The following is a 17,559-nucleotide window of genomic DNA, read 5'->3' as shown; positions in this document are numbered from 1 at the left end:
ACTGCCCATCACTGGAATAAGCCCCAATAAAGTTAACAGATGAGATCAGCAATAAAGTAACACATGAGATGGGCTACCGTCGCCCACCCTAACTCCAAAGGAACACTGTACTGGGGGAGGGGTGGCTTCCACGCAGGGACTACAGCATGCTGCACCCGTGTGGAGGTAGAGAGGCCAGCTGAACGGAAAACTGCTCACGTGTGCACCCTAAGACATACGGGTGGCGGGGCTAGGCTTGGAGAACATTGAGTTGCTGGTGGGTCAAGGAAAGATGGGTGGGCAGGACAATAGAGAGGACTCAGAGGGAGCTGTAACTCCGCCAATTCCTTCAGAGCTGCTGGTTCAGAAGAGAACAATCGTTTTTCTTTTCTAAGTCCTTCTTCTCAAGGTCATCAATGCCAACTCACCGTGATCCTTTAGGACAAAGCAGAACTACCCCTGTGGATTTCCAAGACTGCAAACCTTTCTCCCTCCAAGCTTGACCTTGAGGTTAGCAGCCCAATGCACACCCCACTCTGCCACTGGAGGCTCCTGGAGGACCTCTTAGCTAAGCCCAAGTCAAGTGATAACAACGGCGGGGTTTTGTTTGTTTGTTTTTGAGACATCAACAATCAATCTGCCTCCAGTTGCCCACAGTCCCTGGAGTGTGTGGGCCAAAGGGTCCGGAGGCAAAGAGAGGCACAGAAGACTTGCGTTTGTGGCCTGAGCTTCCAGCCCTGTTCAACTCAGGCTGGGACTGGGATAGTCTTTGGATTCTGTAGCCTATGCTTTGTCCATTTTGAAGCCACGCTGGACATCCCAAAGGGCTTCAAAGAGTTCCAGGGAAATTTCCCTTTATCTCCTCATTCCATTTCCCCCATGGATGTGCTGGAGCCTCCTGGTATTATCTTGGAAGCCAGTTGAGGTTATAAGCAAAGCCTTATGAAAAGAGGAGAGCAGGGTTTGATGACCAGAATCCCAATGAGGTGAACCAAACGCCCTGTCCCTTGTCTCTACCGCTAACCCGACGTTGGGTGTTGAAAGCATGCCGTGGGCAGAGACGCCCTAACTCACCGATGAAGTAGTTGGGCCCCAGGGCCAGCATCTCCTCAAGGAGGACCAGGCCCCCGGGAGCCTGGAGGAGGGTCACACTGCGCCCGTCGATGAGGGAGCACTGCTGGAAGCCGGGGGCCGTGACTTTCCACAGCAGAATCAGGGAGGCAGTGGTATCCTGCCGAATTCTGAAAGCACGAAACAGAACATCAACAGCTTGGCGCATGCAGAAAACTCGTCTGAGAACCCAGCTCCTCGAATTCTAACTGAAAATAAGAAGGGGTGCGTGGACGTCCAAAGGAGCCCCCGAGAAGTCGATGCCGTGACCTGGGGAGCAAGCCTGAGGCTTAACGAGGTGCACTCACCGTGATAACGCCCCCTTGTTGGTTGGAAAGACCCTCGGTATTTCTACAAACTCGCTGCCGTCGAGTTCATGCAGGGTAGACCTGTCCCCGCGGGCTGCTGAACCCCCACTCTTTACAGGGGCAGAGCGCCTCACCTGAGGAGCAGCTGGTGGTTTTGAACTGCTGGCCTTTGGGGTTTTCTTGATATTGTTTTGGTTTTCTAGTTTTGTTTTGAGTTCTTTGACAGATGTAATCCTTCTACAGCCAAACAATATCATTCACTGCCCTCAAGTCCATTCTGACTCACAGTAACCCTCTGGACAGAGTCGAACTGCCCCTGCGGGTTCCGGAGCTGGAATAGAAAGTCTCGTCTTTCACCTAAAATGTGACTGGTGGGTTCACACTGTTGACCCACTACCCCACCAGGGATCCCCAAATATCAAACTCACTGCCACCGAGTCAACGCTGACTCATAGCAATCCCACAGGACACAATAGAATGGCCTCTGTGAGTTTCTGAGACAGTAGCTCTTGATGAGAATAGAAAACTCTGGTTTATTCCCCCTTGGAGCGGTTTTTGGTTTCAAACTGTTGACCTAGCAGCCTAACAAGTAACCTCGACACTACAAGCGCTCCAGTCACACCATCTAGATTCCTGCTGGCACACGTGACAAATGTACACTGTTGCTCCACACAGACAGCTGAGATCACCCTGGACCCCAGCTCCCTACCAGGCTCAACTCCCCACCCTTCCAACCTAATGCAGCAGTGACAAGTGTGTGTGTGTGTGTGTGTGAATGAATGAAGTGCAGGTGCCCTGGTGGCATAGTAGTTATGCACTGGGCTGTGATCCACAAGGTCAGTAGTTCAAAACCACCAGCTGCTCCGGGGGCTAGGGGGGGGGGATAGGACTTTCTCCTCCTATGAATGTGGCAGTCTCAGAAACCCACAGGGGCAGTTTACCCTGTCCTATAGGGTTGCTGTGTGTTGGCATTGACTCAACGGTAGTGGGTTCATTTTTCGTTTTGTTTTGTTTGGTCCACCTAGTGTAAACAGTTTTCAGAGATGGATACTAACCAAAAGGTCCACCCAGGGGTGCCTCGTGTATGTACAAATGTGCTTGATACAATGGATGTATGGATTGTTATAAGAGCTGTAAGAGCCCCCAATAAAATGATTTATTAAAAAAATAAGCATAAATCTTAAAAAAGAGAGAAGGGTCTGGTGATTCACTTCTGAACACCCAGACATGGACAACCCTATGGAGTCAGGTCGACTGGGACACACCTGGGGTTGGCTCCATGGCTGCTGGGTTTCTCTCCCACTGAAAGATGTCGCTGCCCTCCAAGCTCCAAGGCGTGGCCCACATCTCAGCCCAGCCCTGGGATCCTCCCTTCCTCTGTTGTAGCCCCCACCCCCGCCTGCTAGAGGGCACAGTCAGGTGAATCTTATCAGAGAAGAGCTGGGAACTTTGATAAACAACTGAGGGGGTGAGTAAGTCAGAGAGTGAGGGGACAGTTGCCCACAAGTAGAGTCCCAGCACTCCGGGATCATCCATCATCCCATTCTATTCAGCCTGGGTCCAATCTGCAGGACCACCCCTGTGGTGGGGGTTGGGGGGTGTCTTAGAGGACCCCAGGTTGTGGAGAGGAAAGATGTTAAACACGTATTTTCAAACGCCAGTTTCAGTCCATTGGGCTGCTAACCTCAAGGTCCGAAGCTCAAAACCACCAGCCGCTCCTCGAGAGAAAGGCTAAGTTTTCTACTCCAGTAAGGAGGTACAGTCTCCGACATCCACTATAGGGTCGCTATGAGTTGGCACTGGCTGGCAGGCAGGGAGTGTAGGTGGTTTATTTGAGCAGGTGTGGAGAAGATAAGGATTAGTAGAAATGGCTGGCGCGAGTAAGGTAATACGATTTGGAGAGAGGGCTGGGAGACGGTTCCAGAGAAGTTGCAGAAAGAAGAGATCCCCTGTTTCCTTAAAACCAGCCAGCCAGTGGGGTGTGAGCAGCAGCCGGGAAACACTGGGGGCAGGTCGCCCCCTGCTGCCGAAACACAATGCTGCCTCGGACTCTCCACCCCTCTCCCCTGGGGACAGTCCCTCCCTGAGTCCGTGGAATTCACTCTCCATCCTGAGTGGGTCCAGGGTTTGTGGGGGAGAAGGGGAAACAGATGAAATACAATGGAGTCCCTCTTCTAAACATCGTTGGCCATACCACTGTGACCACAACACCCTGGGAAAGTGCCCACTGACCACCCTCTGTTCTTTCCTATGGTGCCCACTGCCCCTCTTTACATGGAGCTGGTTACCCCAGCCCACAAGTCCCCCATTCTCCCAAAGTCTCCAATGGCTAGACAGTGCCCCCTCACCCAGTGGGCCTGGGAGGCTGGGGAGAGACCATTAAACACCACAACAAAGGATGGACAGTTGGTAGTGGTCCATGGGGTGGGGTGGGGGGCACAGCTGGGGCCCATGGCAGGGCAGAGATACACAGCAGGTGCCCCTCCACCGCCACCCCAGCACACCACCTCATCTGTCTTGTCTTGTCATGGTGGCCATTCTGCCTGGTTCCACCTCAGGGAAAACGCTGCTCTCCCAGCTGCCTGCTTTCCAAGGAGCTACTATGGGAAGGAAAATGGGGAATGGGCAGGTATACCGCCTGGTGTAAAAGTAATTCAGTTCAGTTATTTTACTATGATTACTATTAGATCAAACTAATTAAGAGCTCAAGAGGCCAAACCAAGCGACTGGCCCTGTGGGTTTCCAAGCCTGTAACTCTTTGCAGGAGTAGAAAGTCCTTTCTCCCTGAGCAGCTGGCGGTTTTGAACTGCTGTTAGCACCCTGTGGGATATAAAAAGACTGTTCCCCAGCTCATCTCCCCCAAATATGTATGTCAGACCGAGGACACGGCTTGCTACTAATGGTAGATGATTGTCAGGTTACCTCCCTGAAGGCACCAGCATCCAGAGCAAGCAGACCCTGTTGTCTGGTCCCATCTTAGGTGGGGCTCACTCCCTACTGTTAGGGACAGTGGATTGCTTCCCTGAAAGCTTAGACTAAATCCAGTCTCCAGGTCAAGGACAAGGTTAGGCCGCCACCATGAAGCTAGGATCCGCCCATCTTGTCACATGTGTACCCTTAATCCCTCCTACAGTGCCACCCCTTCCTGTGATACATGTCTTTACCTGTAAATAGTGGGCTTGTACACCCCAAAAGATACACCCCAAAAGGTTAGAAATAAAGCACTCTCTCTCCTGCCCCCTCGGCCCTCGCTGTGCGTGGACCTGACTGGTAAGATCATGGCCGTCCAGGAGGTGAGCACACACCATGAAATGTGTCAGACTACTTTATTTTACCTTCTCTTCTATCTCTCTTATTCTCTGTGACTTTACTATACTCTGTATATATTTTAACCATCCAATTGCACTTATTGAACCCGTGATAGCGTGAGGGGCTGGCTTCCCCCACATCACCCTTCACATGTAACCTCTACCCCAGAGGTCCTCAAACTACAGTCTGCGGGCCACATGTGGTCCGCCGAGGACATTTATCCAGCCCACCAGGTGTTTTTGCCCTGCTTGTATTTTAACTTCAAAATAAGATATGTGCAGTGTGCATAGGAATTTGTTCATAGTTTTTTTTTTAACTATAGTCCGGCCCTCCAACGGGTCTGAGGGACAGTGAACTTGCCCCTTGTTTAAAAAATGTGAGGACCCCTGCTCTACACCACCAGGGCTCTGAATAAAGATCTTAAGAGCATGAATCATTTTGGAAGCTCACGGTGACTCGGGACACCCACTCTGATCCAGTCCCACAATCCCCCATTTCTCCCCCATTTCCAGCCTTCACGTTGACCCTAACTATTCTCACTCCGACCGGGGTGCCCCGGACACTGTTCCAACTGGCTACCGACTCCTTGTGAAAGACGGGCAGCCCGGCAGCGGGGCCACAGTGGCGAGCGGAGCAGAGGTGAGGGCGAGTTGTCTTACTTTACTGAGGTGTTCTGGGGCACGGCGAAGGACACCAGGCGGCCCCCGGAGGAGCCGTTGGAGCTGGCATTCCCACAAGCAATATCCGGGACCACCTGGGAAGAAGAGCAAAACAAACAAGACTGGTTGTCGGAGTTGTTCAACGGTACGCCATACTATCGTCCACAAGTTTCCATGCACAGTGATTAAGCGCCTCCCTGCTAACTGAACGGCTGGAAGTTCAAACCCACCAGCTGCTCCTGAATGGAAAACTGAGGTCATCTGCTTCAGTCAAGATTTACCGCCCTGGGGACCTTGCGGGGCAGTTCTCTGTCCTAAAGGGGCTCGAGGACTGAGTTTGTGTGTGTGTGTTTGTTTGTTTATTTGTGGGGGTCGTGGAACATGCTCTGTTTCTATCCATGAAGCAAGACTGAGAATGGGCAGGGGACACATCCAACTTAGGACTTAGAGAGGCAATGAACATTACAACACTTGAGTCTCTTTTTCTCTTCTTTTTTTCTTTAAGATCGTTTTATTGGGGGCTCTTACGGCTCTTATAACAACCCACCCATCAATTGTATCCAGCATAGCTGTGCATGTTGCCATCATGATTTTCTAAACATTTACTTGCTATATGAGCCCTTGGTATCAGCTCCTCTTTTTACCCTCCCTCCCCACTTCAACCCTCGTGACCCCTTGATAAACTATAAATTATAATTATTTCCATATCTTACACCATCCACTGTCTCCCTTCTCCCATGGGTTCTTCCCCTCCTCTGCCCACCTGCCCACTACCTTCCTGGTATCACTACTCCCTTAATTGCGAAAGGTCTCTGGGAGCTGTTTGGAAATTCCCAAGATTGCACATGGGGAGATTACAGGAAAGGCAGCTGGGTTCTCTCTAAGTCACCTCCCTTTCATTGAGGGAGCAGTCATGGGTCCCTCCTCGACTCTCCAGCTGTTGGGAAGGAGGGAACGGGGTGTTTCGAGAGCAGGGGGGGAGGGGGCGTCAGGGCCAGCATACAAAGGGCAGGTAGGAGCCTTGCTGATTGGAATGTGGGCCTAAGCATCTGGTCCTGGCCACAGTGTGCCTACCCTGGGTGGCCGCCTTCTGTGCTGAGACTGGGTAGGGGGGTAGGGTGCTAGCAAGATGCCCTTTGATACCCCCTTGGGGGTTACACCTTCAGTTATGAAGCGGCGCCTTCTCGAACATTGCCCTGCTGTCGTGTGTGTTCAAAAGGAGCTCATCATAGAACCACTGGGACTCAACAGAAAGCGTGTGGTGAGACCTGGGCAGGGCTCCCCAAAGGGTCCTAATCACCAGTGGACGCATCCTCTCCTCGTGGAGAGCTCACTGCCCCACATACTTAGCTTACATAGCAGGAAGATGAACCTGCTATGTTAAAAAAAACCAACCACTTAGCCTGCCCTCCCACGGCAGGGCTGGACACACACACAGTGAAATGATGGCTGGCCAGGCAAATGCTTCCTTGACAGGACACATCGCTGATAAACTAGGAATCTAATCAGATTCTCACACTGCAACGGGGTATGAAATCCAGAGCTCCAAAGATCAGCGCAAGCCCACAGTTCATTTTGCTTTTGTTTTGTTTCGTTTTAAGGAAGGCTCAGAACCCTATCCTGCAGTCTGAATGCAGCCTTCACAAACTGAGTGTGAATGATGGGGGGAAATGGGTCAACTGACCAAAAGACCCGAGCAATGGAAGAGAGGACCGCTGCCTATCTCCTTGAGACCAAGAAGGCGGGTTCCCGGCACATTCTTTGACTCGATTCATGATACACACAGACCCTCGTGTCTTTCTGCTTCAAGCTCTGAAACCTACAGCAGGCAGTAACACAGCCATGGGACACCATGGCCTAACCTGGAAGCTATGGAATGGGAGGATGCTGTGGACATAATGGACATAAGCCGTGGAATGGGAGGACACAGTGGACATAATGTGGGAGCTTTGGAGTGGGACCACTTTCTGTCAATGAGGCCTCAAACTCAGGCTTCAACTGTTCCCCGTCTGTGTGAACCTGGCACATTTACATTTTAGATCAACTTCCAGCTGATGGCTGAAAACTCTCCCAAAGGCTTTCAGGGCTCTGGGAGCCCCTCCACACCCAGAAGCAACCTGTTTCCATGGCTTTCTCTACCGCCCCAAATCAATAACATTCTGAAATGCCATTCTGAAAAAGAAAAGGGTTTTAAATCAACAATAGCGACTCTTTCCTAAATCCCACTGAAGCCCTGCGAGGCATGTCGCTAGGGCCAAAGCATGTAAAACCAGAAATAAAAGTTCGGTATAATATTCCGTGAAGGGAAACCAGGTCAACCCTTGAAGGCCCAGCTCAGCTCCATGCCTCCACCATGAGCGGCCTCTGCCTGTAAAAGCTGGCATGGGGCGCAGGCTAAAGATCGCCTCCCGACAATGCATGTGGGACCCTTTCTGGAAAACAAGGTCGTTCCTTCACTTTCTCTCTTTATCCCCAAACCATTTTAACCGCAAAGCGTTCTTTGTGTAACCAAGAGTGTGTGCTAGACCCTCGTGTGGGGACAGAAGGAGGTTGTCAGGGTAGCAGCCCTCAAATCTGTGACCCCGTGTACAAGGAAATAAAACATGGGCCCCTATGATCCGAAGGATTTTTCAGAGGGAATCTCCATGTCTTTATTCCTAGTCCCTCTTAGTCGGGAACTCCCTTGAAACCTGTTCAACATCCTATCCAGCTGCCAACCTCCCCTGGCAGATGGGCAATATCTGCCCATGAAGTGCCCTGCCAGGGAATCGAACCTGGGTCTCCCCACACGGAAGACAAAAAGCTTACCACGGAACCACGAGGACCTCATAAAGAAAAAAAAAATCTGGAACCTTCGTGTGGTTCTCTTGAACTTAACATAAAGGCCTCCCCGTGCATTTTCATTATCTGGTTGCTGGAGGTGAAAGAGATATAAGCACCCGTCCTCACCTCCACTTCATCCCACTTCATTTCGACAACTTTCTGTCCCGTTTTCGGCTGCCACGTGGGCAGGGTCGCAGTGGCTGGAGAGCGGGGCAGGCTGATGTCGGGCTCACGGGTGGCAGGGGCTGGCTGGAGCTGCCTGGGGGCTGTGGCCTCGGTCCAGCCAGAGGCAGGGAGGCTGGGAAGTGCCTGGTCACAGTCGGCCCCTCCGAAGCCTTCGCTGCAAACGCAGACATAGCCACCAGCGCTGCTGCTGCTGCAGTCACCATGGGAACAGGGGTTGCTGGCGCAAGGATCCGCAAGGAGCTGCAAAGAGACCATAAATGGGTCAGTTCTTTCCTCGTAATTAGACCACCCCGTAAACCATGTGGATCCCCAGAGGGCTTTAATAGAGGCGTTTTCAGGAGTCCAGGTGGCGCTGTGGGTTACACGCTGCGCTAACCTAAAGGTCAGCGGTTCAAACCCACCAACAATTCTTTGAAAAAAATGATCTGACAGTCTCCCTCCATCACGATTTACAGCCTTGGAAACCCAATGTACCCCGCTGTGGGTTGGGTGGGGTTTCCTAAGGCAACCCTGGGTGAAAATAAGACTCCTTAGGGGGCACTAACTCTATCTTTTTGGCTGCCATCCTGAGGATACCAGAGTCTCAACTGAAATCTCATTTCTCACACACCGAGCCTTTGTCCAGGGATCCCTGGTGGCGTAGTAGTTATGCATGGGTTGCTAACCGAAAGGGCAGAAGTTCGGAACCACCAGCCACTCCACAGGAGAAAGATGAGGCTTTCTACTCCCGCAGAGAGTTCCAGCCTGGGAAACCCGCAGGGGCAGGGTTCGGGACTCGATGGCAGTGCGACCTTTGCACAGATTCCTTGCTTATTTCCCCTATAGGTGCACTGGCCTATGTCAACCAACTTCCACTTGACCTACAACCCTTGGGGTGGCGCATGTATTCACCCAAAGGTCTGTGTTTAATGTGAGGCGGCCAGCTAGCACGGGCACTGTTCCGTCCTCGTGAGCTTGTTGCTGCCGCTGTGGTTGTTAGATAGCCAGGGGTGGATTCTGACTCAGAGACCCCGGGTGACCAAATAGAACAGCCCCACAGGGTGTGCGAGGCTGCTATCTTCCTAGAAGCCGATCGCCAGGCCTTTCTTCCTCGTGCCAATGGCTGGGGTTGGACTGCCGACCTTTACAGAGCAGCACTGAAGCATTGCACCGCCGGGCTCCTTAGAAACAAGACGGAGTTCCAGTGGGGGCAGGGAGGGTGTGCGACTGGAGTTACCAAGTTGGAAGGTTGATTACAAAGAGAAGAGATAAAAACTTCAGCTGGCTCACTTTCAAAGGTGGCCGGGCTTTAAGTTCTTAATGCATGTGTCCAAGTCCCGGGCTGGTGCCGGCCTCGCGCCCGTGCCCCCCCCTCCCCCCAGATAGTCTTCAGAGACCCTCCATGCATCAACATGGAGAGAGCCTGGCTTCTCCAGAGACACCCCAGCGTTCAAAGCTTACTCTATTCAATTACAATTTCTTTCTGGGCTAACAGAGACTTTGACTGCTGCCAGTACACTCCCTGGCTGCTCAGGGGCGCTGGGAACAGAACTGAAATCGGGGAAGAAGAGGCTTCAGGCAAATGGGACCCTGGATCTCTGGGGCAGACATGCTCACACACAAAGTCGAGCACACAGATAGAATGCTGCCTGGTGAAAATGTGCTCATTCTGCTACGCCATCCTCGTAAAACTAAGCCCAACTAACTCCTAACGGAATACGAAGGGATTGGGAAGTGAATAAAATGAAGTTCCCCCCCAAAAAAGCACTGCTTATTCAGTGCTATCGCCTGGCAAAGCCTCCAGCGAAGACCAGCCGGCTCCGCATTTCATGAGAATGTTTAAACGGGATATTTACACCACACGTTTGCAACTTGAAATAAAATCAAAGCTGCTTCACCACAGTCCTGCCCTCTGACTTCTTCTCCTTCTACAGGCCCACCACCCGCTCCTCCCCTGCTTTCTGACCCCCCCCCCCACCTTGACAACTCCATCCCCACTTCAGGGCCTTTGCACCTGCAGGGCACTCTGCTTGGCTTGCTTTGCCTTTCACTTGTCAGGGCGCTTAGCGCATGTCAACATTCCATCCTCAAATGTTACCTCCTTCAAGAGAACTCAGGAGCCCTGGTGGTGTAGTGGGTATGAGTTGGGCTGCTAACAGACAGATTAGCAGTTCAAAGCCAGCAGCTCTGCTGGGAAAAGATAAGGTTTTCTACTCCCCCAAAAAGTTAGTCTCAGAAACACACAAGGGCAGATCTACCCTTTCCTAACAGGTCACCATGAGTCAGAATTGATTCTACGGTAGTGAACAAGTCAAGAAGTCATCCTTCGACAGGGATGGACCCAAGCTAAGCTGTGCGGACCCCTCCCTAGAAGAATGCCACAGAGGCAGCCCTGAAGATGTCGCCCAGGGGGGGTGGCGGGTCTTATAGACCGCACAAGAGCAAACTAAGAGGAAGAGAGAAAGAGAGAGTGGGCCTCATCATGGCCCACCAAGCCCCGAGGACGACATCCCTGCTTGGAGCAGCCAATGCACATAGAGGACCCTAGGGCCAGGCCCACCATGAGACATGACATCCCCTCCCTGACCCACAAGGCTACAGGGGACAACACTGGAAACATACTACGGAACGTGTGCCCAGTCTGACCCACACATAGTGGGGAGAAACGCGAAGGAACCACAACAGGGCAGCAAGGAGGGCAAAGTCACGAAGTCCCCGAGGAATCCTGAAAATAGACGTCTGCCTCGGGGGACAGAGCTTGACACCTTGGGAAACATTCATAAGGGTCAACAGACAGATTGGAACCACTTTAGGCTTAAAATATTTTTCATGTCTATCTATATAAGACAGGTAGGATTAATAATACTGAGGAGAAAACAACAGGACTGACAGTTCCAGACGGGACAAGGAAGAAGAGGAGGCGGGGAAAACGGAGAGGGAAGCCAACAAACTCAGGGGCAAGGGAGCAACAATGGATCTAAACTTTATGGGGAGGAGGGCATAGAATGCCTGGTGGGGTTTGATCAAGTGCAGTGTAGCTGAGAGGAATTACTGAGAGCCACATGGAAGGCATGCATGATAGTGAGACAGGAGGAAGGTGAAAAGAAATATAGAAAAGAACTAGAAGGCAAAAGCTATTTATAGAGTTATAGATATAGGCATATGTATATGTAAATATATTAATTTATAATGATAGAGGTTGATTTACATATATTTAAATGTTAAGTATTAAGATAACAGATGGACTTTGGGCCTCTACTCAAGGCCTCCCTAGACACAAGAACACTTTGTTCTAATAACCTGGCACTTTGTGATACCTTCCCAACACAATCGTTGAAGACAAAATGGGTGCATCAGCAAATGTGGGAAAGAAAGCAGATGGTACCTGGCTATCAAAAGATATAGCATCTGAGATCATAAAGGTTTGAAGTTAGACAAACAGCCATCTAACAGGGAAGCAACAGAGCCCACATGGAAGAAGCACAACAGCCTGTGTGATCACGAGGTGTTGACAGGATCAGGTATCAGGTATCAAAAGATCCAAAACAAACAAGTATATCAATGCAAACAAGGAGGGTTGGAGTAGAGACACAAAGCCCATCTGTAGACAACTGGACACCTCACAGAAGGGTCACAAGAAAAGAATGATTTAGCCAGGGTGTAGTATAGCACCAATGAAACACATAATATTCCTCTAGTTCCTTAATGCTTCCCATCCCCCATGACCCAGTTTTATTTTACAAATCTGGGTAGACCAGAGCTCTTGACACATGGAATCCAGGGCAGATAAACCCTTCAGGGGCAGTAGTGAGAGTAGCAATATCATGACAGTAGTGGGAGTGAAGGGGAGGTGGGTGGGGAGAAAGGTGGAACTCATCACAGGTTGGATCTATAAGACACACACCCCATCTGAGAGAGGCGAATAACAGAAACGTGGGTGAAGGGAGACAATGGATGGTGTAAAGTACAAAATAACAATAATAGTATATAACTGATCAAGGAGTCCCAGGGTGGAAGGGTGGGGGAGGGAGGGGGGAAAGATGAGCTGATACCAAGGGATCAAGGCAGAAGAAAATGTTTGGAAACTATGATGGCAACATATGTACAAGTGTGTTTGACACGATTGAATCATGGATTGTTATAAGATCTGTAAAAACCCCAATAAAGTGATTAATAATAAAAAAGAGAAGCCCCAACAAAAATATAAATTTTAAGTACTATTATATATTTTTTTAAATAAATTGTCCTTGCTTCCCAACTCTAAAATATCGTTTGTTTCTCTCTCCCGTAAAAGTGTGAGTCCCAGGAGTGCAGGGGCTTGTCCACTGTTCTGTCTCCAGCTGCTCCAATACCCAGAACCGCGTGGCTGTGTTTTTATAGCATGGTCAGAAACACAAGGCACGGAGAGGGGGGATGGAGAGTGTTGCCGGGAAAGCAATGGGTGGTGACGGAAGGATGTGAATTGTCTATTTAGTCGTGATATTGTCCTTTTGATTCTGATCTATTTTGAGGAAAACTCCACAGTATGGGTGTCCACCCAAGAATTCTTTGATAATGGAGGAGAAAGAATGGAAAGAGCAGTCCTTGGAGAAGTACATCGCACTTGGTAAAGTGGAGGCGCAACAAAAGAGGGAGGCCCTTAATGAGACGGATCGACGTGGTAGCTGCAACAATGGGCTCGGTCTTAGGAACCATTGTGAGGAAGGCACAGGACTGTGCAGGGTTCGTTCTGCTGTGCACGGGTCTCTATGGATGGCAACTGACTTGAAGGCATAGACAACCCGAACGACAACCCAGGTAACCGGCATAGTCAAAGCCATGCTGCTCACATACACGTTTGGAAGGTTCAGGTAGGCCTCGTCGCAAAATAAGGATCTTCATGCCTGTGTACCGTTGTTGTAAGGGGGGGCTGTGACAATGGGCTCAATCGTCACAACCCTTGTGATGGGGACACAGGTGTGGGCAGCGTCTCCTTCTGCTATGTGTGTGGGTTGGGGAAGGGGGATCTATGAGTCAGAATTGACTCCATGACACCTCGCAGCATCAGCAGCAGCAAATATGAGCATGGAGCTACATTTCAGTCCCAGGGAACAATATTGTTGTTGTCTTGTTGTTATCATTGCACAGAAAGCCGTGCACTGCGGAACTCAGAGCTGCTCACGCCTGCTCCATGCCACCATTGCTTACAGATGGAACCGCTGTGATTGAACCACAGGGTTTTCATGGGCTGCTTGTCACAAGTAGATTGCCAGGTCTTTCTTCCTAGTCTGCCTTGATCTGAAAGGCCCTTACACCTGCTCAACACCACACTCAAGGCACCACGGACAGTTGGGCAGTTGTGTGCATGAAGCACACAAGCTGGGAATCCAACCTGGTCTCCTCCCATGAAGGAGAAGAAGTCTACTGTGGGGCTGTGGCTACCCCTGAGGGGTGGATACAAACATGAACTCTGGAACTTTAAATCTCCTCAGTGCAGCTACCGGATGTTCAGGGGGCCCGTGGTTCTAGTCCATCCCCACAGTCCCCTGCTGCAGCAGGGATGGCACGCATCCTCTCCAGAGGACAGTCTGGAGTCCAGGCATCCATCCTTCTCCCGGCAAAGACCACCAGGCCTGACCCCTGAGCTCACCATCAGATGGCATCTAAGAGCATCCCATGCCAGACCTCACCTGCCCTCCCAGCACCCCGGGACAGACAAGGGGTCTTCTGAGCCCACCTCACTGCTGGGCGGGCTGAGGAGTGAAAGGACCCCTTTTCATTCCCACAACCCCCACCAAAGGAAGCAGGACTGCAGCCATGCCCAGCCAAGGGACCTTTCTGCAACAGTTTCCCTAACTAACAATGATCGATCCAAACAAGACATTCTGCAGGAGGCAAAAGGCAATTTTCTGTTTCTATGAGCCATGGGAAATAAATCAGGATTACATGTCAGCCAATTAAGGCCGCTTTAAATACTTTTTGAGAAAGAAAGCTATGATCATAATACTAGTCAACCAATATCGCTCAAGCATTTGCTGCTTCAGTTGTTTGGGTTTGAGAATAAAATGCTAAGGCAAACCCCAGGTCTGCCCCGTGGAGTTGACAGTTGACCAAGCAGTCATGCTAAGAACAACAGTACCAGCAGACCTCACTTCATTGTGCTTCACTTTATTGCACTTCATTTTTATGAAGTAGACTGCTAACCACAAGGTCAGCAGTTCAAATCCACCAGCCATTCTGAGGGAGGGAGATGAGGCTATCTGCTCCCTGAAAGATTTACAGTCTCAGAAACCCACAGGGACAGTTCTGCCCTGTCCTAGAGGGTCACTGAGTCAGAATAGACTGGGAGGTGGTGAGTTTGGTTGGTTTGGTTTGGTTTAGTTTGGTATAGTCTGGATAGGTTGGGCTGGACTGGGTTAGACTGGTAGACTGGGCTGGGCTGGGTGGGGTTGATTTCATTAGGGGTTGGGTTGGGTTACAAATTCAGGGTTTGTGGTACCCCTGCATCAATCGTGCATCAGCACCATTTCCCTAACACACTGTGCTTCCTTCATGTCTCTGAGCCTCACTCTGGTCATTCTCTCAGCATTTTCAACGTTTTCATCATGCTCTTATTGCACACATCATAAACAACAGTAAAGAATAACTGTTCTATGCACTGAGAAAGCCAAAAATAAAAGAATCCATGTGACCCTCTTTTCTCCAATATTTTACTGCGTTGGCCTGGAATCGAACCTGCAAAGTGTTACCAGTCTTGGTGTACCATCTATCACTGGTCCTTAGACACCAAATGCTCATGCCGCTGCCTGAAGTCCATCACCTGGGTGGACAGTGCCAGGACTCTGGTAGAACTGGTGGGCAAAGCTGAGGTGGGAAAGGCAAGTTGCTTAATTTGCCGTGTCTAACAGTCAGTTGGCCAAGCAAGGGAACCACAAGCCATCTTCACAGCTGTTCTTATGTTTGAATCCACTGTTGCAGCCACTGTGTTAATCCATCTTTTTCACTGTTCCTTCACATTACCAAGCATGTCTTTCTCCAAGGACTGGCCTCTCCTGCGAACATGTCCGAAGTACGTGAGATGAATTCTTGTCTCTAAGGGTTATTCTGGCCATACTTCTTCCAAGATAGATTTGTTTGTTCTTTGGCAGACAGTGAGTGGTACTTTGAATATCCTTTGTGAATACCATAATTCAAATGTATTGATTCTTCTTGTCTTCCCTATTTAACATCCATCTATACACACACGAGATAATGGAAAATACCATGGCTTGGGACAAGCACAACTTAGTCTTCAAAGTAACATCCTTGCTTTTCAACATTTTACAGAGGTCTGTGCAGCAGATGTGCCCAATGCCCTGTGTCCTTTGATTTCTTGACTGCTGCTTCCATGAGCACTGATTGTGGATCCAAGCAAGGCAAAATCCTTGGCAACTTCAACCTCCTCTTCATTTATCATGTTACCTCTTGGTGCCAGGAACCCCTGTGGCATAGAGGATTATGCATTGGGCTGCTAACATCAAGGTCAGCAGTATGAAACCACCAGGTACTCCTCAGGAGAACAATGAGGCTTTCTACTCCCATAAAGAGTTACTATCTAGGAAACCTACAGGTGCAGTTTTACCCTGCCCTAAAGGGTCGCTGCTATGGAATCGAATTGATGGCAATGAATTGAGGTGACTGGGTTTCATAGGTAAGAGGAATTCACAACGGGCATAAAAATTAGGCCCAACCCACTGCTGCGGAGTCAATGGCAAAATGCAATCTGAGGAAGCATGCCGGAAGTGAAGGCCAGGCATACTCAGTAAAGAAAGGAAGAAAAAGGATAAAATGACATTGTCTGGATTTCTACACAAATCCCAAGCCCTGAACAATCTGACCTCCCCCACAGGAACTCTGGGACACAAAGCAAGGGAATGCTTGCACTGGGGTCACTGACAGCTTCTTTTCACTGTTGGCATAGTAAAGCCACTGCCTTGGGTTGTACATGGTTATTCCTTGAACAATGGCAGGTGCCTGCTGTCATGTTCCCAAAGGCTTCAGACGAGTCTCAGGAAAGTGAGACATGGAATCGAGTTCAAAAGCTAAGTGCCGAGTTTTAAGCGAAACCAACATCCTAAATATTGAGTCCAAGCCCTATTTTCCTCTAGCAACGTACTGAGTGGCTTTAAGGCTCGTTGGGGTTATTTTTGTTTTCAGTTTGCATTTGTATTTTATCTCACAGGAGCAGAGTACTGTTGAATGGGTCGCTACAGCTCTTAAATCCATTAAGTTTGAGCTGTAAGCGGGAAATAAGCCTACTGCCCAAATGCATAATGAGACAAAAATATAATTAATAGAACTGACTTTTGGGACACACCAAATTGAACAGAGAACATTATTTTCTCAGTTGTAATTCCTCGCTCCTAATGATGGGTAAAAAATGATTAAGCCTTTATAATACCAGCTATTAAAAAAAAGTATAAAAAAGAGGGCCATGGGTTAATGCTGTACTGCTTCCTGCTTATTAATGGGCTCATTTATCAAATGCTGTATGTCTGTTAAGGAGTACTGGTGATACAGTGGGTTACGGGTTAAGCTGCTACCCGAAAGTTTGGCGGTTCGAACCCATCAGCCGCTCTGGGGGTGAAAGATGTCGCAGTCCCGTTCTGTAAACATTTGCATCCGCATGTCTTAAAATAAGCAGCCGTCTATGTGAGGGGTCGATTAGGTGTACATGGAAGAAGCATACCAGCCTATGTGAGTTGAGGATTGGAAGTAATAAAATTCCAATCCAAAGGAGAGCATGGTATCGGAGCTTAAATTGTGAACGCTTGGTGTGCAGAAGGTTGTGGATGACAGTGGTAGCCCCAAATCCACTTGCAGGGTCCCCAGATGGGTTGAGTCCTCTGGCCACAGTCCAGGGACGTGAACCGTCTTGTTATCCAACAGAGAACAAGATAATGCCGATGACGGCAGACATAGCCAGGTTCAAATGCAATACTTTAACATTTGCTCTCCCTTAGACCCACTTAAACATTATTTCAGATTTTAACATTTTCTGCTTTCTTTTTGGTGTTCTGTCTAGTCCATGTTGTTGAGGGATTTTTTTGTTTGTTTGGTGGTGTTTGATTCTGTTTGTGTTTTGTATGATTTTCTGTATATGAAATCTAGGCCAGGTAGATCTACAGAGACAGTGACTGGATTGATCATTGCCAAGGGGCGTGGCCGAGAAGGAGGGGGGGGGTGGG

The 17,559-nt window shown here is 49.6% G+C and overlaps 1 protein-coding gene across 1 annotated transcript in view; it reads right to left on the bottom strand.

Annotated features, from left to right (window-relative positions):
* DNER (delta/notch like EGF repeat containing) overlaps positions 1–8,629 on the bottom strand; it is a 188,906-nt gene extending 180,277 nt beyond the window's left edge. Inside the window, exons 1-3 of the mRNA XM_075530190.1 lie at positions 8,315–8,629; positions 5,366–5,460; positions 1,054–1,220 (exon numbers count right to left, since the gene is read on the bottom strand). Of these exons, the coding sequence (XP_075386305.1) occupies positions 1,054–1,220; positions 5,366–5,460; positions 8,315–8,629 (577 nt within the window). The remainder of the gene's footprint in view (positions 1–1,053; positions 1,221–5,365; positions 5,461–8,314) is intronic.
* Positions 8,630–17,559: the final 8,930 nt, after the last annotated feature.

Source organism: Tenrec ecaudatus, chromosome 13, assembly GCF_050624435.1.
Source record: "Tenrec ecaudatus isolate mTenEca1 chromosome 13, mTenEca1.hap1, whole genome shotgun sequence".
In the NCBI taxonomy this organism is placed as follows: domain Eukaryota; kingdom Metazoa; phylum Chordata; class Mammalia; order Afrosoricida; family Tenrecidae; genus Tenrec; species Tenrec ecaudatus.
This window is presented reverse-complemented; position numbering and strand designations above follow the sequence as displayed.